General features: G+C 37.5%; 1 protein-coding gene across 4 annotated transcripts in view; it reads right to left on the bottom strand.

Moving 5' to 3' along the window:
- Window positions 1-22,004, bottom strand: part of OSBPL1A (oxysterol binding protein like 1A) — a 231,915-nt gene that overhangs the window by 153,222 nt on the left and 56,689 nt on the right. For all 4 annotated transcript variants that reach the window (XM_061170288.1, XM_061170290.1, XM_061170289.1 and 1 more), the window contains 6 exons: window positions 12,680-12,741; window positions 12,537-12,581; window positions 11,614-11,687; window positions 11,437-11,500; window positions 5,584-5,682; window positions 4,004-4,126 (listed from right to left, as the gene is read on the bottom strand). In XM_061170288.1, coding sequence (XP_061026271.1) covers window positions 4,004-4,126; window positions 5,584-5,682; window positions 11,437-11,500; window positions 11,614-11,687; window positions 12,537-12,581; window positions 12,680-12,741 — 467 coding nt within the window. The remainder of the gene's footprint in view (window positions 1-4,003; window positions 4,127-5,583; window positions 5,683-11,436; window positions 11,501-11,613; window positions 11,688-12,536; window positions 12,582-12,679; window positions 12,742-22,004) is intronic.

Here is a 22,004-nt window from a genome sequence, read left to right as displayed (position 1 = left end):
CATATGAGAAAGTTCAAAAATGTATATCAAGGGGGTGGGCATCTAGGGAGGAGTGGATAGGGTAGGAGAGAGAGGTCATTAATTCCAGCCTATTTGCCACATACAGACAATCCACATTTGGTTAATTAAGAACCGAAGCATTAGCAGATACAGACTACCATATATAAAATAAACAACAAGGTCCTACTGTACAGCACAGGCAACTGTATTCAATATCCTGTAATAAACCATAATGGAAAAGAAGAAAAAGAGTGTATGTATATGTATAACTGAATCACTTTGATGTACACCAGAAACTAACACAACACTGTAAATCAACTATACTTCAATTAAAAAAAAGAGAACCAAAGCAGACTGCCTTCTCAGAAATAAAAAGAAACTAATGATACACACAACATCACAGGTGAAAGATGACAAGCACCAAAGAGCACATATGGTGTGATTCCATTTAGATGGAATCCTAGAATGGGCAAAGCTGACAATGCCTGTGATGACAGAGCAGATCAGCAGCTGCCTGAGATCGAGTGGAGGGCACTGTCTGGAAGGGGCACCAGAGAGCTTTCTGAGGTGATAAAAATGTTCTACACCTTGATAGGAGTAGTGGTTACACAGGGTATTTGTCAAAACACATCACACTGAAGATGCTAAAATGCCCTCCTTTTATTATATAAAAATTGTACCTTAATAATATTAAACTTTAAAAATAATGGTTGTAAAACCCTGATAACTTTCCTCTGCAGAAAACAGCCAGCACTGAGAGTACTGGTGCCCCGTACTCATCTCCAAATCTTCCTAACTCCAGCCAAATCCACTTCAAGGATAACCCCACACTCCATCTTCCCTCAATCTAAGCCAGTCCACAGCACACTGATTCTTTTTGGTACCTGGTGATTTGTAATCTTCTTAATGTATTTTGCATTAGTTATCTACACACAGTTAAAAAAAAGAAAGAAAGAAAAAAGAAACACAATACACGGAGAAAGGCAACTCTCCCTCATGTATTTGTCAGTCCTAGAGTCCCTGTTTTCCCCCTTTCCCAGTCTCAAAGCAACAACTGCTAATAATTTCTCATCTTTCCTGGGATGATCTAACCTATACAAATGTGTGTGTACATCCCTGCTTTCCTTCTGCCACATAGAAGCATATTAGATACACCATTTAACACCTTGCCCTTTTCACATAGCTATAAATCTTAACTATATCAATATATATATAAATCTGCCTGATTCTTGTATGGGTGTACCACTCTATCAGCTTTGAGGTGATGTACACTCATCTTTCTGCACATTCATTTTAATTAGAAATCATTTCTTCTTCAGTCAGGGAAGTCTGATATTACTTTCTCATTTGGTTTAAATTTAGCATCATCTGCTCATTATTTCTTATCACACAGGTACAGTTCAGAGCCTATAAGAATCAAGATGTCGTCAACAAATAAAAACCCCACTCTCCTAGTGCCTACCCCAACTTGATCCAAAAGAACTTTCTACAATGATGAAAACATTCTATATCTGCACTGTCCAAGGTGATAGCCACGTGTAACTACTGAGCACTTGAAATGTGGCTAGTTAAAATGAGGAAATGAGTTTTTCATTTAACGCCAATTCATTTAAATGTAAATGTATCTAGTAGCTATCGTATTGGACAGTGAAGTTCTGTACCAATACTTGTTTAAATTTCTCTTCCAATTTTTATTTCTGAAATATTTTCAAGTTGCCATTAAGGCAACAACTGTAAGGCCAGAATTTCTATGATTTGTCTTACACTTTTCTCCTTGTAGGCCTAACCTCAAGGCAGTGACAGACTGAAGGCTAAGAGAAAATGTTTTAAGTTTTTGGAGACCCTCATTTAGGTGGAGGTAAAGTGGGACCAAGAGCATCATATAACACGGTCATTTTTTCAGTGTGGACATTCCCCCATTCCCCCAATTTCTTATAGATCTACTTACTCGTCCAAAAGCATGTTGAGGAAATGAGGTTAATTTTATGTTAATTCAGGAAGTTTCAGAACATTCTAGTCCTAGAGCTCCTCATTTCCTTTAGAAAGTCTATAGACATCTAGAGTAGGTCTATTTCACAAATTGGTCTGAGTATTTCCTTGCAACCGAAGAACCCAGGGATCGAGGGCGTTTTGGAGCCAGTCCACCACAAGCTACACATCAACATACATCAAAGTTCATTTCAGATCTTCCCATTTTTGACCAACCTCCACAAACTGACACAGAGTCAGAATTCCCAGAATTAGCATTCAAATTCTGTTGGACAAAGGTAAGTGTATAACCTGCAAAACCTCAAGTACTTAACGCTGGCTGAAACTCTCACTGACTTCAGGTGCTATAAAATCTAGAAAGCAAAAACCTCAGGGCTTTAAAGTTAACACAATATTCAAATAAAGAATAAAATAAAAGGTACAGTTGTGGCTGATAACCCTAAAATTTGAAAATTAAGCTAAAGAAGAAACATTTCTTCAAGGAAGTTTTTTAATGATATGCAAGTTAGTATGCTTTTATTTTACCTGTAACTTCCATTAAATAGGTCTTTAAATTACCATAATCCTGGGAAAGAAATTGCTGTGCTTTGTAAGCCCTTCCAGGTTTTATCATTTACCTTATAGTGAGGGTAGATAAATAGGGAAGGATTTCTTTTCACTTAGGGAACCTGACCAGAAGTTAAAATATTTAGCACAGCTTTATTTTTTACTTGTTTAACATGATTTTGGCCAGAGATAATTTAAACCTTCTTTATTTACCTGAACAGTTTTAATGTTATTTAGATGCTCTGGTAGATGTTACTTTTGCAAAGTTCACTGATCTGAAAATTCTGTTTACGGCTGTCACCATAAACATATTCGGCCTTAAAATAGAAGGAGTGCTGGTAAAGCAACAGTCAACTACTGGGGAATGTCTTCAACAAAACATGGAAGGGCTCAAATTCTCTAACGTTCCATCATAAATTAAGATTAGGGATCAAAAGTGTCAAAATCTCTTTCTTTAAGGTTATAGGTCCCTAATAAAACTCCTTAGGTATTAGCAAACTTAAATTCACTAAAGTTGTTGATTTAGAAACATTCAAATCCTGCAATAAATTCATTTCATTAAAAAAAAGATTACCAAATGTAAAATAGATAGCTAGTGGGAAGCAGCTGCACAGCACGGAGAGATCAGCTCGGTGCTTTGTGTCCACCTAGAGGGGTGGGAGGGAGACGCAAGAGGGAGGGGATATGGGGATATATGTATATGTATAGCTGATTCCCTTTGTTATACAGCAGAAACTAACACACCACTGTAAAGCAATTATACTCTAATAAAGATGTTAAAAAAAAAGATTAAATTTAGTAGGCAAATTCATATGCTCTGACCTAATTATTCAGATTGAAACACATCATCCTTTCGTAGTCCTAATTCTTCCAAACCCATTCATTTAAAAGGTATAGCCAGAAAACTGATGCCAAGAAAAAAATACCTATTTCACTTCAATTACTTATGTTGGTATTTCTCTATGGATGAGGCATTGATGTCACTTCAGATGAGGGCCTCTCCATTCATTACTGATGCTTTACCTTACCTCTAATCAATGAAGTTACAGATTACAGGTGCTTTTAAATGAAACTACAGACCAGGAAAAGTATCACTATGGTTGCATTATTTAAACTCTGAAATATACAGTGAAGTCATAAAGGGCAGTAAGGCAAGCAATGCATGCCCCCCCTACTGGCAGCAGCTTTCAAAGAGAATGACAATCTGATTACAACATTAAAATCTTAACCAAAAAAGATACACGCAGGCACATGCCTATCTTTAGAGCCTATTTACCAAGATATCTGATAGTTATTACTGTAACAGAGACAGTGTACGTAGCAAGAGAATATTACTGGAAAAGTAATACTACTTCCACTGTTGTGAGAAATCTTAATTTCAAAACCTCATATTTAAAAAAAAAAAAAAAAACTCTTGGTAAAACCTGAGTGATAGAGTTAGGTATACAGGTCAGGTTTTCCTATTTACCTCTAAGGATTCCTTCAAGTCTACAGCAGAAACTGCATCTTCCTCTTCATCATCAGTCAACTGGTCCTGGGAACAGTAGTGAGTGCTGTAAGCAGAATGCTCTTCTATTGCTTCCAGCCAGTCCTGAAATAATACAAGGATTTAAATAAAAGTAAAACACACTTTTACTCAAAACAGATATTATGACAACAATCTGGGTAGAATAAAATGTACATGGAGAAAAAAAAAATTACGGCCTCAAAAAAACAAAACAAAACAAAAAATTCCCAACAACAAAATAATGATGCAGGTCTCTTGTCCATGACATGTCTGGATAAAAAATTTTCCGAATACTTTAAAAAATATCATCTATAAGTTTACATACTCATTCATATTAATACTGAAACACATTATAAAAACTAAACAATGGGTGGAGAATCTTGCACTTAGAATTATAGGTTCTCAACACTGTTGAATAAGTTACTGTATAAGATGCATCCAGAAACAATTCACCAACTTGCCATAAGCACAAGACACTCAGACCATTTTAAGAGAGCCAACAATTACTCTGATGCTTTAACTTTTACTATGTTTTTAAAAAATTAGTGGGACTTCCCTGGTGGTCCAGTGGGTAAGACTCCGCACTCCCAACGCAGGGGGCACGGGTTGGATCCCGGGTCAGGGAACTAGATCCCGCATGCGTGCCGCAACTAAGAAGTCTGCGTGCCGCAACTAAGAAGTCTGCGTGCCGCACCTAAAGATCCCACATGCCGCGACGAAGACCCAGTGCAGCCAAAATAAATAAATAAATAAATAATAAATATTTTTTAAAATTAGTGATTTCACAAAAAGATGGAATGTTTGCCCTAAAAATATCTATCTTACCTCATTTCTTGCAGCATTTTTCAGGGTCAAATCTTACCCTTTTATGAAATTTTGGGACAGTCACGTTTTGTATTGTTTAGGATTCTCTGCAAGGCCAAAGTTAACTGCTCTGGAAAATAGATCCTTTTAACCCCTTACATAATTTACAAAAAACAAGATAAGTCTACGAATATTGTTTTGATCTAAAGGGATATGGAGTCTCCATTAAATAACTACACAATGAATTTCTGTCATATCAATCCCAATTTCTTGCTTGCTGCTATTGTTCAGTTTACCACAAAGAAAGGCTGAGTCTACACTGTAATAAATTACAGTGTAATTACACTGTAATAAATCAGAACACCTGGGCTGGAGCCAGGTTCTGTTACTTGCAAGCTGCATGAGCTTGAGAGGTCACTTCAATCTTAGTCTTCAGTTTTCCTCACCTATAAATTCAGGGGTAGACTAAATAATCATTTAGGCTTTTTTCCAAAACCAATAAGGGCCTCTTACATTCACAGAAGCAAAATTTAAAGAAGAAGAAGAACAGAAAATACTTGCAGGTGCATGCTGATAAGGAATTAATTCCTAAGCCAAATTTCAAAAGTTTCATATACTCACTCCCATTAAAAAGGTACAATCAACAAGATGTTAGATGTTAATATTGAGCCTACCTTATATTCTTTATGTTCTTAAATGTTAAGTTTTATGAAAGATAAACGAATCCATAAAATTACCTCTCTTGTCTGCTGAAGGCTATTCTTAGGAACCCTGAAGCCATGAACAGTGTCATCGAAGCATTTAATAAAGAAGAGGCAGCTATCAGTGGGTTTTACCTTGGATATAAAGAAGTCAGTAAGACAACATCATTCATGCCCATAAAACAAAACCCTAAAATTATCTATACATAAAATTAACAATATTAACATGACAATAATACCCGAGTGAACATTTAAAATACTGAGAAAAATTGATACGAGTATCAAATGCACTGTAGCTTATCTACATCACATCTGGCTTTCATATTCTTAGTTAATCAAAGTAAATACTAATAAATAGTCACTAGGTATGTAGTTTTCCTTTTATCTTATTAAATATAACATAGCATGCACTTGGGCTATAAAGTCCTTTAAATACAAGAACTCCAATCTCTTATTCATGCCACTCTCCTGAAGCTTTTGTTTGAGCTGAGTATAGAAAATGTTTGAACTGAGTGTAAAAGCATGAGGAGTAGAACAGGAAGAGCTGGAGTGTGAACAAGAGCCGGCTGACTCGATGGGAGAGCAAGCTGCCTTGGAGGAAAGGAAACGAGGAGCTTTGCGAGCAAGCTCCCACCCCCAAGATTGTTCACCCGGAACTAGTACAGTCCCCGAGGGTGACACAACAGCAGCAAGGGCATACTTGGACAACAGTCTGCCTTTGGAAATTAAAAAAGCAGAGCTGGGCAGCCATAAATACTAAAGAGAGTAGGCGAGTCACCCAATGGAAAGAGACAGAGATGGGAATCCCAAACTCTGTCTTTTCACATCTCTTACTGATGCACAAAATAGTTTCCAAGCAGTCACTGAAATACAGACCAGAGCTGCCATCCAAGAAACAGAGTGTACAATCCAAACCCAGCCAAGAAAATGACCTAAAACAACGGAAATAACATTTAATGGAGAAAAATAAAGAATCCAGGATCTCCAGAACTTAACATTAAGGATACAATCCAAAATTACTTGACATATGAAGTAAAAAAGTGGACCACATTCTCAAAAGAAATCTAATTAAAAGGCAAAAAATGTCAGAATGGTTAATAGGGACCCAAATACACACTATCTACAAGAGACAGAAGATAAATATAAAGATACAGCTAGGTTGAAAGTAACTAGATAGAAAAAGAGATACTATGCAAACAGTAACCATAAGAAAGCCTGAGTGGTTATATTAATATCAAGCAAAATAGATTTCAAAACAAAATGCATTATTACAGGAGATAAAGAGGACCACCACATAATGCTAAAAGGGTAAATTAATCAGGAAGACAACAATCATAAATATGTATGTGATCAGTAACAGAGTGAGAAATAAATAATTCTACAAGTATAGTTGGAGATTTAAACACCCTTCTCTCAGCAATTGATGCAATTAGAAAAAAAAAAAGGCAGTAAAGACACAGAAGATCTGAACAACACTATCAACCATTATGACTGAATGTTTATAGGACATGACCCCCAACAATAGTAAAATACACATTATTTTCCAGTGCATTCTCTAGGATAATCCATATGTAGAGTCATCAAGCAAGTGTCAATAAATTTGACAAGATGGAAATCATATCGAAAATGTTCAATGACCAAAATGGAATTACATTATAAATCAAAAACACAGTAATTAGGAAAACCCCAATTATTTGGAAATTTAACAACACACTTCTAAATGTTCACTGGTTCAAAGAAGAAATCATAATAGGAATTAGAAAATATTCTGAACTGGATGATAATTTGAATAATCTAAGCTTCAACCTTAAGAAACTATAAAAGAGCAAAGCAAGCTCAACTCATGAAGAAATTATTTAAAATGAATTAAAAAATCAATGAAATAGCAAAAACAAGAGAAATATTTCAATGAAATCAAGAGCTGGTTCTTCGAAAGGATCAATAAAACTGATAAAGTGCTAGACAGATTGATCTAGGAAAAAAAGGAAAACACAAATTACCAATATAAAAAGTAAAAGAGCATATAACACTACCTATCACACAGACATTAAAAACATAATATGGGAATATTACTAACCCTAAGTTTTATAACCCAGAAGAAAATGGACAAATTTCTTGAAAGGCAAAAATTACAAACACCAACCCAAAAAGAAACAGAAAATGTGAATAGCCCTATAGCAACTGAAGAAATTAAATTTGTAACTACAATCCTCCCCCACCCCCGCACTAAAACCTCCTGGCCCATGTGACTTCACAGGTGAATTCTATCAAGCATTTAAGGAAGCAGTAACCTAATCATATACAAACTCTTCTAGAAAACTGAAAAGGAACATTTTCCAATTCATTATATGAAACCAGACAAAATATCACAGGAGAAATATAAACCAATATCCAGCATGAACAAAGCAAAAATTCTTCACAAAATATTAACAAACAATATATTAAAATGGTAATTTATCATAACCAACTGGGATTTGTTCCAGCAATACAAGATTGACTTTATTAACACCCTAAAGTCTATCAATACAACTAATCATATTAACAGAATGAGCAAAACCATATGATCATTTCAATAACATGGAAAATAGCATTTAATAAAATTCAACAGGGCTTCCCTGGTGGCGCAGTGGTTGAGAGTCTGCCTGCCAATGCAGGGGCCATGGGTTCGAGCCCTGGTCTGGGAAGATCCCACATGCCACGGGGCAACTAGGCCTGTGAGCCACAATTACTGAGCCTGCGCGTCTGGAGCCTGTGCTCCGCAACAAGAGAGGCCGCGACAGTGAGAGGCCGGCGCACCGCGATGAAGAGTGGCCCCCACTTGCCGTAACTAGAGAAAGCCCTCGCACACAAACGAAGACCCAACACAGCCATAAGTAAGTAAATAAATAAATAAATAAATAAATAAATAAATGGATCATCACATTAAAAAAAAAAAATTCAACAGATTTTCATAATGAGGGATCTCAGTAAACTAGGAAAGGAAAAGAACTTACTCAACCAGATTAAGGGCTTCATATGTTCAAGCCCTAATCCCCAGTGAAACTACATTTGGAGATAGGGCTTTTATAAGAGGTAATTAAGGTAAAATGAGATCATATGGGTGGAACTCTAATCCAGTATGACTACTGTCCTTACAAGGAGAGGAAGAGAAAGCATGGATGCCTGCACACAGAGAAAAAGTCATGTGAGGACAAAGCAAGGAGGCCGCCACCTGCAAGCCAAGGAGAAAGGCCTCAGGAGAAACCGATGCCTCAGTGTCAGAGCTAAAACTATAAAAACTCTTGTAAGAAAACTTGGGAAGAAAGCTTCATGGCATTGGACTTGGCAGTGGTTTCCTGGATGTGATACCAACAGCACAAGTGACAAAAGAAAAAACATAAACTGGACTATATAAAAAATAAAAACTTCTATGCATCAATGGACATTATCAGCAGAGTGAAAAGACAACCCATGAAACTGGAGACAATATGTACAAATCACGTATCTGATAAGGGGTTAATATCCAGAATACACAAAGAACTCCTACAACTCAACACCAACAAGAAAAAAAAGAAACTGATTAAAAAATGGGCAAGAGATTTAAACAGACATTTCTCCAAAAACAACATACAAATGGTCAATAAGTACATGAAAAAATGGTCAACATCACTAGTCATCAGGGAAATGGAAATCAAACTACAATTAGATACCACCTCATACCTATTAGAATGGCAAACAAACAAACAAACAAACAAAACCCACAGAAAAAAAAAGTGTTGTGGTGAGGACGTGGCGAAATTGGAGCACTATTGGTATGAATGTAAAATGGTGCAGATGTTATGGAAAACAGTATGGAAGTTCCTTAAAAAATTAAAAATAGAACTACCATATGACCCACCAATTCCACGTCTAGGTATATATCCAGAAGAAATGAAAGCAGGATCTTGGTGAGACATTTTCACTCCCGTGTTTATAGCAGCATGATTCACAGTAACCAAAAGGTGGAAGCAACTCAAAACATCCATTGATAGAGGAATGGATAAAGAAAATGTGGTCTATGCATAACAATGGAATATTATTCAGCCTTAAAAAAAGAAATCCTGTCACATGTTATAACATGGATGAACCTTGAGGACACTATGCTAAGTGAAATAAGCCAGACAAACACTGTATAATTCCACTCATGTGAGGTATCTAAAGTAGTCAAAAGCATAGAAACAGAAAGTAGAATGGTGGTTGCCAGGGGGTGGGGTCCTGGAAATAGAGAGGCGCTATTCAATGGGTATCGAGTTTCAGTTCCGCAAGATGAAAAAGTTCTAGAGACCTACTGTACAACAAAGTGAATAGAGTTAACGCTACTGAACTTAAAAATGGTTAAGATGGTTTTGTGTTATGTGTATTTTACCACAATTAAACAAAATTTATAGGTGTAAACACCTGTATTAGAAAAGAAAAAGTTTCAAATCAATAACCTAAGCTTCTACCTTAAGAGTCTAGAAAGTGAACAGAGCCTGCCCCATAGTAGTCACTGAATGCCTGTTACCTTGTATCAATATGGATTCATAAATGTAGCCTCTAAGTAGACACTTACACAAGAAGCAAAAGTTATAAAACAAGGTGAAGCATAACACAGCAGAAGCTATCAATTCTAAAGAAGTTAAAAACCGGGAAATTTTAAAAGGGTGAGGGAGCAACTTGTCTAATTTTTTGTTTTAAGATAGACAAAGCTTAGTGTTAAATAAATGAATCAAAAGCTGGAACAGAAGAGAATGGCCAGGACTGCACTAACAGAAGAAACGAGAAGATTAGACGGCTAAGACTAGAGCGCGGTTCCCTGGCCCTCTGGTCTAATGCGAAGGGAGGAAGGGGAGCGAGGACACTAAGGGACCAGCCTGTGTAAGGAGGCCTGAGTTCAGGCGCAGGTGACTGAGCCTGTGACGGCCCAAGGGCGATGCTGCTGGCCCTCCGGGAGTTCACACGGAAAGGCAGGGGCTGTGCTCTGAAGAGCGGGTGCACCGCCGTGGCATGTTGACAACCCTAAAGAACTTGAAGCAGCAAGCAAAAAAGTATGTCTAGGCTCCAGTCTTAGACTAATCTCAAAGGAGGAAAAAATTCTTTCTCCTGGCTGGTAAAAGCAAAACAGCCAGAAGTGAATATGGAGAACCTAAAAATCCCAATCTTGATATAGGCTTTAAATTTTACCACCAGAAAAATTTCCATTTTCCAGATTTACCCATGTACAAAATACACGCATGCCTACACATATGTATGTAGATATGTATATGCATACATTACGTGTGAATATATACACATACATATGTATATACATACACACACAAAATGGTAAAAGTTCTGTATAAATGTTTTTGGATCATGCATCTCTTATTCCACAATATGTAGAGATTTTTTTTAACCTGATTATATTTTTTAAATGGAATTCCACAACTTCACTTGTTCTCAAATAAAAACATATACAGTCATCCCTCGGTATCTGTGGGGGGATTGGTTCCAGGACACCTGAAGGATACCAAAATCCACGGAAGCACAAGGTCCTTATCTAAAATGGCATAGTATTTGCATACAACCTATGCACATCCTCCTGCTTACTTTAAATCATCTCTAGATTACTTATAATACCTAATACAATGTAAATGCTATGTAAATAGTTGCTGGTGCATGACAAATTCAAATTTTGCTTTCTGGAACTTTCTGGAATTCCTTTTCCTATATAGTTTTGATCCACAGTTGGTTGAATTAGCAGATGCAGAACTCGCAGATACGGAGGGCCAACTCAACTGCACAAGTGCCTTCTACCCCAAGATTTTACAAGGCAGCTTATACCAATGATTTAGGGCAATCACTTGCAGGACTGATTTCACGTTTAAGCAAAAGATGCATGTGTCATCCTACCGTGCATACTGCTTGAGTTAGGTGTTTGCATCCCTGGCGATAAATATTATGGACTGCATCGGGCCTTCAAAATAAATATAAATTATCAAGGCAAAAGGAAAAGAGATTAGTGAAAACTTTTAATCATTCAAAATTTAGATGCTGAAATTCAACAAGTATTAGGATCATAATACTTACTGTTTCCTATACCATGAGAGGACTCCATGTTCTAACACTACCCAGAATAATCTCCAGCCAAAAAATCTTGAACTCTAAGGGAAAAACAACAAAGATTTGTCCAAGTTGATACATCTAGATTCAAATACTTGACTGATAAAAAGTAATTAAGTTATGACAGTTCTATCTGAGCCTTTCATCTGGACAGTACCACTGCACACTCAAAAATGAACAAACATGAACTGAGGAACTGGGTGCAGAAATGAAAACATACTACTACAGGGTGACAGGAACAGAAGAAATGCCATATTGGTAAGATCTATGATGAACACAGTTTATAGTTCTGACAATACTGTGCAAGGATATTTATAGGAAATATATCACTTGTGGGCTTCAAAGACAATTTCCTCAAAGGCCTGAATGAGTTTCTAAAAAAAGAGAATGATCCTAAATTTTATACAATATAAACATACATGTACATAAATATATAGAAGGAGCAGTTGCAAATGCAGAAGAAACTATATGCTCCAAAATAGTTAATTCTAGAAAATAACTGAACTCCAAAAAGCAAAGAAATTTTTAGAACCAGAAAGATTTTATGTGTGTGCTCTGTGACAATTCAAATATTAAATTCCTCCTGAGTCCTCCATGGATCAATGTTCATAACAGAGATGATACTGTAACCCTATGCTTAAGTAAGATAAAAAAAATTCCTCCACTCTTCTCTGTACAAACTTGGTCACCTAAAAGTGTTAGACCAACAGTTAATTGCTACAATCACTGGATGCCTAATAAAGTCCAGCAGTATAAAAATGGTTTACATGATAAGATTGAATAATTATTAAATCACATATACTTCAAAAAATAATGAAAAAGAATTTTAACAAGAGAGCACCTGAGAATCTTTTTTCCAGTTTTATAATTAAAAAACCATCCCAACCTACCTTCCAGAGAGGGCCTTCGTATCGTTTCAATGCTTTGTAGATGGCCTATCGGAAAAACATGTTTTCATTAAAAACGCATCTATGTATTTCAAGAATTCAAAATTTTTTTCTACATTATATAAATGTAATCCATTACCACATACCTTATTACCAACAAGAACATGTTTCATTTCAGCACCCTGCGCAAGATCAAGAGGTTTCTGATCTGTGTAAAATACAAGGAAAAAAACCATCAAGAGCTTAACTCTACTATAAAATTGATGCTTGTATTGTAGCACATAATATTCTTGCATTATTCCATCAACTACACCCCAAATCACCGACTTGAAGCTGCCATCTCAATTCTTTACAGCATCCTTTTCAGTAACTATTAAGCCAGCAAATCAAACTAAACTTTGAACACTCTGTACAGGTTTTGTGATCTTTCAACCTTTCTTGCCTTGAGTCACTGTATCAGTTTCCTATGGCTGTTGTAACAAATAACAACATACTTACTGGTTTAAAACAATACAAATTATTCTCTTACAGTTCGGGAGGTCAGAAATCTACAGTCAGTTTCACTGGGCTAATAATCAAGGTGTTGGCAGGGTTGCCTTCCTCTGGAGGCTCTTGAGGAGAACCTGTTCCCTTGCCTTTTCCAGAGGTCCCCTACATCCCCTTGATTCGTGGTCCCTCCCTCCATCTTCAAAGTCCATCATTCCAACCTCTGCTTCCATGCTTACATTTTTCTCCCTCAATATTCTGATCCTCCTGCCTCCTCCCCCAAAAGGAAGGACCCTTGTGATTACACTGGGCCCACCTAGAGAATTCAAGATTATCTCGCTATCTCAAGATACTTAACTAATCACATCACTGGGGGAGTATTATTCAGCCACCACAGCTGCTCTTAAGCTACCTCACTGAAGAACAGGTAGCAGAGACAACTCACAGAGTAACGGTGTGATGGTCCACAATTGAGGACAAAAGGCAAAAGTGGTAACTGAGAATGAAACCAGCAAGGTATCATGGTAACTTTTTCAAGCCTACACATGCAAGCACTCTACGTTTTGCCAAACAACAAAAACGCAATTTGTTTGTAAGTTATTTACCGAGTTCTGAAGTGAGCAGGACACTATATGAAGGATGCAAACTAAAAAAATAATCGTCTCATAACCTCAAAGAGCTTCTAATTACTCGAGAAACAAAAGCTAAACATAAAAATTTAAAACAAAAAAAACAGCCCTTTCATGATAACATATCAGACTGGAACTCTGGAACTCTATTTATGCAGTAAGGTGATAACATTCTATCAAATAACCTTTTTTATAAATGCCAAACACCTGGTATGTGTTGGACAATTTCTTGTAAAACTATCTCCTAATGAGAGTCTATTATGTGTGCCAATTAATATTTTAGGCACTGGGGACTCAGCAGTGAACATGACTGAAAAAATTGGGTGGGGGGAGGCGTAGAAAAAGGGAAAGACAGACAACTTAATAAAAAAAAGGATATAGCAAATAAACCATGGTATGCCAACATTTTTAAGTGAATGTTCTCAGAGAATGACTGGGATACCACTTTAGATTGGAGACTGGGGGACTGATCGAGGAAAGCCTCTCTCTGAGGGAGGGATGTTTAAGCTGAAAGGAAGGATCCAGCCTTGTGAGAATATAGGGGAAGGGCATTGCAAGCAGAGGGAACAGCTGATGCAAAGGCCCTTAGGTAGCAACAATTAGGTGGGCAAGAGACAAAGGCAAAGAAAGAAAGAAGCCACATCATAAAAGGCCTCTGTGGGTCAGACCTTTGTGAACCAGTAAAAGGAGTTTGGGTTTTATTCTAAATACGATGGAAAGCCACTGAAAGGTTTTAGGTAAAAGAACAGCATGATCTGACTTATGTTTCAAACTCTGTCGAAGTGCTAAAAGAACTTAATCAGAACATCTGGGGAAATGTGAACTTTGGCTGTTTGATGATTTTGAGAAATTATAAAATTATTAATAGGATAATGCCATTGTGGCTATTTCTTTAAATAGCTCTACTGAGAGAGAATTCACATACCATACAATTTACTCATGTAAAGTGTACAATTCAGTGGTTTTTAGAATATTCACGGAGTCATGCAACTATCACATGGTTATGGTGTTTTTTTTAAAAGGAGACCTTATACAAATGTACTTAAATATTTATAGCCAAAATAAGATGACATCGGGGCAGTGGCCATTATTGACAATTCCTGAAAGAGGGTGATGAGTACATCAATTATACTATTCTATTTTTTAAGCTTTGATAATTTCAGTAATAGAAAGTAAAAAAAAAAGATCACTGCAGCTACTGTATGGAAAAACCCTGTAAATGTGGGCAAGAGAAAAGAAGGGATACACGTTACAAACAAATAGCAAAGGTCCAGGTGAAAGATACTGGTGATATACAAACAGCTCATGCAGCTCAATATCAAAAAAACAAACACCCCAATCAAAAAATGGGGAGAAGACCTAAATAGACATTTCTCCAAAGAAGAGATACAAATGGCCAAGAGGCACATGAAAAGATGCTCAACATCGCTAATTACTAGAGAAATACAAATCAAAACTACAATGAGGTATTATCTCACACCGGTCAGAGTAGCCATCACCAAATAATCTACAAACAATAAATGCTGGAGAGGGTGTAGAGAAAAGGGAACCCTCCTACACTGTTGGTGGGAATGTAAATTGGTAGAGCCACTATGGAGAACAGTATGGAGGTTCCTTAAAAAACTAAAAACAGAGCTACCATATGATCCAGCAATCCCACTCCTGGGCATATATCCGGAGAAAACCATAATTCGAAAAGATACATGTACCACAATGTTCACTGCAGCACTATTTACAATAGCCAAGACATGGAAGCAACCTAAATGTCCACCGACAGAGGAATGGGTAAAGAAGATGTGGTACGTATATACAATGGAATATTACTCAGCCATAAAAAAAGAATGAAATAATGCCATTTGCAGTGACATGGATGGACCTAGAGATTGTCATACTGAGCGAAGTAAGTCCGAGAAAGACAAATATCACATGATATCGCTTATATGTGGAATCTAAAAAAATAGTACAAATGAACTTATTTACAAAACAGAAATAGAGTCACAGATGTAGGAAACAAACTTATGGTTACCAAGGGGGAAAGGGAGGGGGGGTATAAATTGGGAGATTGGGATTAACATATACACACTCCTATATATAAAATAGAAAACTAATAAGGACCTACTGTATAGCACAGGGAACTCTACTCGATACTCTGTAATGACCTATATGGGGAAAGAATCTAAAAAAGAGTGGATATATGTATAACTGATTCACTTTGCTGTACACCTGAAACTAAAACATTGTAAATCAACTATACTCCAATAAAAATTAATTTGAAAAAACAAGAAAGATACTGGTGGCTTGAACTAGAGAGTTAGCAGTAAAATGGAGACACTAGTAGGTATGGAGAAAACTATGTGGCTTTGAGATTTACTTTAGAGGTAGATTTATCAGACTGCTGACAGGTAAAATTTGAACTGGTCATATATTACTCTTTCAGTGGGGAAAAAACTTCTTAAAATGTTAACTGAGCAACTGATAATCACTTTAGGTTTTCTAGCTAGCAAACAGGAAGATGTCTTATGAAAAGGTCTGCCAACTTGTTATTTCTACTCTATCTGCAGGGCACTTTTAGGCAGAAAGGAGAAAGACAATGTGATTTGTTTCACAGAATTCTGTCCTAATACCAAAAATAAATTCTGAACTCCTGCCAACTAGCTGAAGTCCTACACAGAGCCCTCGTTGCTGGATTCATTGCCCACAGTGCCTGGCACACAGTGAGAATTGAATAAAATGCTTTTAGAACTGAATGAAATAGCCCCCTTACCGGGATAGGCACCATAACCAGTTGTTTCCAAATCGCACTACATCTCTTATCGACCACGACAAAATAAAGTAAAAAACGGGAAGGATCCTATATTTAAATTTTTGCCTGATACAGATTTGTCCCTTAATGGGAAAACGAAATAATAATGTCAACACTCCTCAAATAATTTACATAGAACACAATCTCAATTAGATGTCAACAGCATTTTTACTAAGAACCTAAAAAAATTATTTTAAATGCCATTTGGAAAAACAAATAGTTAAGACTGTCAAGGAAAATACTCAAAAAATAGTAAGAGGAAATGTCATCAGCTATTAAAGCCTTACAAAAACAACCATTAAAAGTGCACCGCTTCTTTTTATGGCTGAGTAATATTCCATTGTATATCTGTGCCACATCTTCTTTATCCATTCATCTGCTGATGGACACTTAGCTAGTGGGAAGCAGCCGCATAGCATAGGGAGATCAGCTCAGTGCTTTGTGACCACCTAGAAGGGTGGGATAGGGAGGGTGGGAGGGAGGGAGACGCAAGAGGGAAGAGATTTGGGAACATATGTATATGTATAACTGATTCACTTTGTTATAAAGCAGAAACTAACACACCATTGTAAAGCAGTTATACTCCAATAAAGATGTTAAAAAAAAAAAAAAAGTGCACCGCTGGTGAAGGGACAGCTGAGGCAATAAAAGAGCACAGAAAACACACAAAAAAGTAAATTCTTCAAGAGTATGAGAAAGGCATAACAACACAAAGGAAAAGGAAAGGCTGCTTGATAAAGGGTGCAAGGATAAGTGATTAGCAATTTGAGAGTCTCCCGTCCTAACGTACACTCTCACGTCACCTTTCCTGCTCAAAACCCTCGACACCGACCAACAGGGCTGGGCCTCTGGCTGCCTTATGACGCTACCTGTGTCCCTGAGGAGCCCGCTCTAGGCAACCTGGCAGCTTCCTTCTTCAAATATGCCAAGTGCCCTCCTACCCCGGAGCCTTTACACTTGCTTGCCCTCTGCTTTCACTGCTCTTCTGCCAGAATCCTTCACCACAGTTCACTCCCTTCCTCAGTGTGGCTCTTTGCTCACAGTCACTTCAGAGCAGCCTTCCCTTCCCTTCCACCCTTTCCAAAACAAAAGCCTCCCCCCGCACTGAATCGCCCTCTATCCCCTTTAGCCTATTTTATTTTTCCTCACCTCACTGTCCAACACTGTATGTGTATTTATGCTTTGTCTATCTCCTCCCACCAGAACACAAGTATGGGGACAGTCAGATTTTGTTCGCTGTTGGGTCGCCAGTACCTGCGACAGTTCCTGGCACACAGCAGAGGCACAGTATTTGCTGAATGAATGTGATACAGATACATTAGGAGAAAACAGAATCAAGTATTTACCAAAGCTCTACCTAAGCTTAGAAGTGTTAGAAGAAATCAAAGAAGAGGATCAACAAGTTTGACTAAAAATTTAAAACAGGGCTTCCCTGGTGGTGCAGTGGTTAGGAATCCACCTGCCAATGCAGGGCACACGGGTTCGATCTCTGGTCCGGGAAGACCCCACATGCCGTAGAGCAACTAGGCCCGGGCGCCACAACTACTGAGCCCGCGTGCCACAACTACTGAGCCCGCATGCCACAACTACTGAGCCCGCATGCCACAACTACTGAAGCTCGTGCACCTAGAGCCCGTGCTCCGCAACAAGAGAAGCCACCGCAATGAGAAGCCCACGCACAACGAAGAGCAGGCCCCGTTCGCCACAACTAGAGAAAGCCCATGCGCAGCAAGGAAGACCCAACGCAGCCAAAATAAAATAAATAAATTTATATAAAAAAATTTAAAACATCCTTGTTTAAAAAGACTAGGAAAATTCAGTCATAAAAAAATATAGAAATTATTATTGTCCTTATCACTGAAGGTTTGTGGGTGTGGAGCGGATTATATTACATCCACATGAAATACTATGCAGAAGGTGAGCCATGAAGACTATGCTTCCTGGAACGATATGGAAAACTGTTGACGTTTGATATAGAGCAGGATTTTAATATGTCAACTCTATTTACAAGCCATAAACTAAAAGGAATGGTAGATACTTTCTTAGGTGTTTGCCGGCCCATACTCCTCCACCATTCTCTGAGCATCCTCTACCCTTTTCACACCCCCCAGGGGAAGGCCCTGGCAGCCATGTTTGTATGGTACACGGATCTTTATTGAGGCATGCAGGATCTTTCATTGTGATGCATGGGCTTCTCTCTAGTTGTGGCATGCAGGTCTTCTCTTCTCTAGTTGTGGTGCACAGGCTCCAGGGTGCGTGGGCTCTGTAGTTTGCAGCACGCGGGCTCTCTAGTTGAGGCGCATGAGCTCAGTAGTTGTGGCACGTGGGCTTAGTTGCCCCGCAGCACATGGGATCTTAGTTCCCTGACCAGGGATCGAACCCGAGTCCCCTCCATTGTAAGGCGGATTCTTTACCGCTGGACCACCAAGGAAGTCCCTGCTCACACTCTTGAATTGGTATCTATTATTTAAAACTTAAAAAAAATCTAGTCTACAACAGAACAACAACTAAAAACTAAATCTTTGGATGTTTGGGTATAGGTGATTGTACTTTTTTGGTGCCTTCATTTCCCTCATTTTGGCCATAAAAAAAAAAAAAGCATTTGTTTTGCAATTTAAACAAATGCTCTAAAATAGGTATGAAAATAGATTCAAAGGGTATATAATACGCCAAAGTACCAGAGATTGTATTGGAGTAATTTATGTTTTTTTCTGTATTTTTAAAACTTCCTAAAATGCAGATACTATTACTCTTATGATTTTAAAAATTACACTTTTTCAGAAAGCACTATCTTGACTTTTATCAAGAACACTATAACATCTTCAACAGGAATGTTTAACCTTCCAGATATCTGTACCCACCTTCCATTACTTTTAGAAGTTTACCCCTCAATGTTAAATCATTCTGTAAACTGCTACTAACTTTCAAAGGTAATCATGATTTTTACTATTTTAAATAGAGCTGAAATAAACATCATAGTACATACTCCCTGCATTTATGTGAATGCATTTTTTTCATGTAAAGGAATTTTAATTTAGGTTTTATACCTCCATGTAGAGCCTTTAGTCATGTGTTTTTTGCCATCTGTAGGTCTTTGAAGAAGTGCCTGAACCTTTTTAGAATTGGGTTGTTTATCTTCCTTTTAGAGTTATAAGGGTTCTGTATATATCCTAGATACAGGTGCACTCTTGTACATGTTTTGCCAATATTTCCTCCCATAAAATAGCTTGCATTTTCATAACAGTGCTTATTGAAGAGAAAAACTTTCTAATTTTGACAAAGTCCAATTTATCAATATTTTATCACTCATGCTTTGTGTCATATTTAAGAAATCTTTGCAAAACCCAAGGTAACTAAGATTTTCTCCTGTATTTTCTTCTAGAGTTTTATGGTTTTAACTCTTATGTTCATTTCTGTGACCCATCTAGATCTAATTTTTACACCTGTTCCTTGTTTTGAATATAGCAATCCAACTTTTTCAGTGTCATCTGTTGACAATTTTATCCTTTCCTCACTGATTGCCTTGACACCTTTAACAAAAATCAATTGTGTGTAAATATATTTATATATTTCTGGACTCTCTCCTGTTCCATAGACCTATATATCTATCCTTACCACAGTGACTAGGCTAAGGAATACCTAGATAGTAAATAATAGTAAAACATTTCTGGGTGTGTCTGTGAGGGTGTTTCTGGGTGAGATTAGCATTTGAGTAAGTAGACTGAGTAAAGATCTGACCTCACCAATGTAGGTAGCATCATCCAATCCACTGAGGGCCTGAATAGAACAAAAAGGCAGAGAAAGGACAAATTCTCTCTCTTCTTGAGCTGGGAAATCCACCTCTTTCTGCCCTCGAACATTGGATCTCCTGGTTCTCTGGCCTCTGGCTGCCCCTCTCCCCAGGGCTCAGGCCTTTGGATTCAGACTGAATTATACCACTGGGCCTTCTTGCTCTTGGTATCCTGGTCTCTAGCCCTTAATAGGTCAGGCTCTCCTCTCTCTCTCTCTCTCTCTCCCCATATATATATATATATATATATGATTGGTTCTGTTTCTCTAGAGAACCCTGACTGTAACTACAAGGTAGCCTAAGTCCTCCAACTTTGTTCTTTTCCAAAGTTGTTTTGGGTATACTAGGTCTTTTCCATTTCCAAATAAAATTTATAATCAATTTGTCATTTTCTACAACAAGGCCTGCTGGAACTTTGACTGGGATTGCACTGAATTGCTAGATCTACTTGGAGAAAACTGACAACAATGTCAAGTCTTCTGATCCCTGAAAATAGTACCCTTCCCCATATAGATATTCTTACATTTCTCTCACCAATGTTCAATGTGTACAAGTCTTACACATCTTTTATCAAGTTTATTCCCAAGTATTTCATGAAATTTTAATGCCATTATAAATAATATGCTTTTTCATTTTCTACTTCTGACTAGTATACAGAAATATAATTGATTTTTGTATATTGAACTAGCTCACTAATTAGTTCTACCAGGTTGTTGTAAATTTCTTAGAATTTTTTTACCTGGATGATCAGAAGAATAAGAATTCTTTTTCAGTCTGAATGTCTTCTATTTCTTTTTCCTGCTTTATTGCACTGGCTAGGTCTTCCAATACAATGTTAACAGGTGTGGAGAAAGGGAGGTAAATCAGGTCCCTGTAACTCCATTATGGCCAAAAGTAGAAGCCTCTCCTGATGTTTGAAGTTTGTATTGCACATATAGGTCTTTAAACTACCTGGAATTTAGTATCCACTATGAAATGGGTATCTAAAATTACCTATTACTATATGGACAGCTAATTACTAGATTCTTTCCTCATCCACCTATCACGCCACTTTTGTCATCTACTAAGTTCCCATGTGTACATGTTTTAATTTCTAAACTGTCTGTTCACCCACCCTGAACCAATACCAATTCAAGATCTTGCTAAGTGATTTTATACATTCCATGACTTTAAATAACTCTGCAGTATATACTAATGATTCCCAAATTTGTATCTCCACCCAGACCTCTCCCCTAAACTCAAACTTCTACTTCCAACTCTATCATTTGGATTGTATAATAGTATTTCAAATTCTTAAGGTCTTAAAAACCAAGCCCCTAATTCTCAGCAACTGCTAACCTGCCCCTCCTGCAGTCTTCTCCTTCTCACGAATTGGAAATTCCATTCTTTCAGGTCCTCAGTTCAAACACTGGAAAGTCATCCTTGACTCCTTTCTTTCATACCTCACATCCAAGCCATCAGAAAATCTTAACCACTCTACCTTCAAAATATGTTTAAAAAAAAAAAAAATCCAACCACTTACTACCACTTTTATTGCCACTACCCTGATCCAAGCCAATATTACCTCTCACCCCCTGATTATCCCAACAGCCTCTCAACAGCTATCCTCCCTGCCCTCCTAGGGTCTAGTCTCCTCACGGCAACCAGAGGGATCATTTTTCATAACATAAGTCAGATCCCATCACTGCTCCATTCTAAACCCTCCTGCATCTTCCCATCTCTCAGAGTAAAAGCCAAAATTCTTACAATAACCTGAAAGGCCT

This window comes from Eubalaena glacialis, chromosome 15, assembly GCF_028564815.1.
Source record: "Eubalaena glacialis isolate mEubGla1 chromosome 15, mEubGla1.1.hap2.+ XY, whole genome shotgun sequence".
NCBI lineage: Eukaryota > Metazoa > Chordata > Mammalia > Artiodactyla > Balaenidae > Eubalaena > Eubalaena glacialis.
The sequence above is the reverse complement of the archived record's forward strand: the minus strand, read 5'-3'. Positions and strand labels throughout refer to the sequence as shown.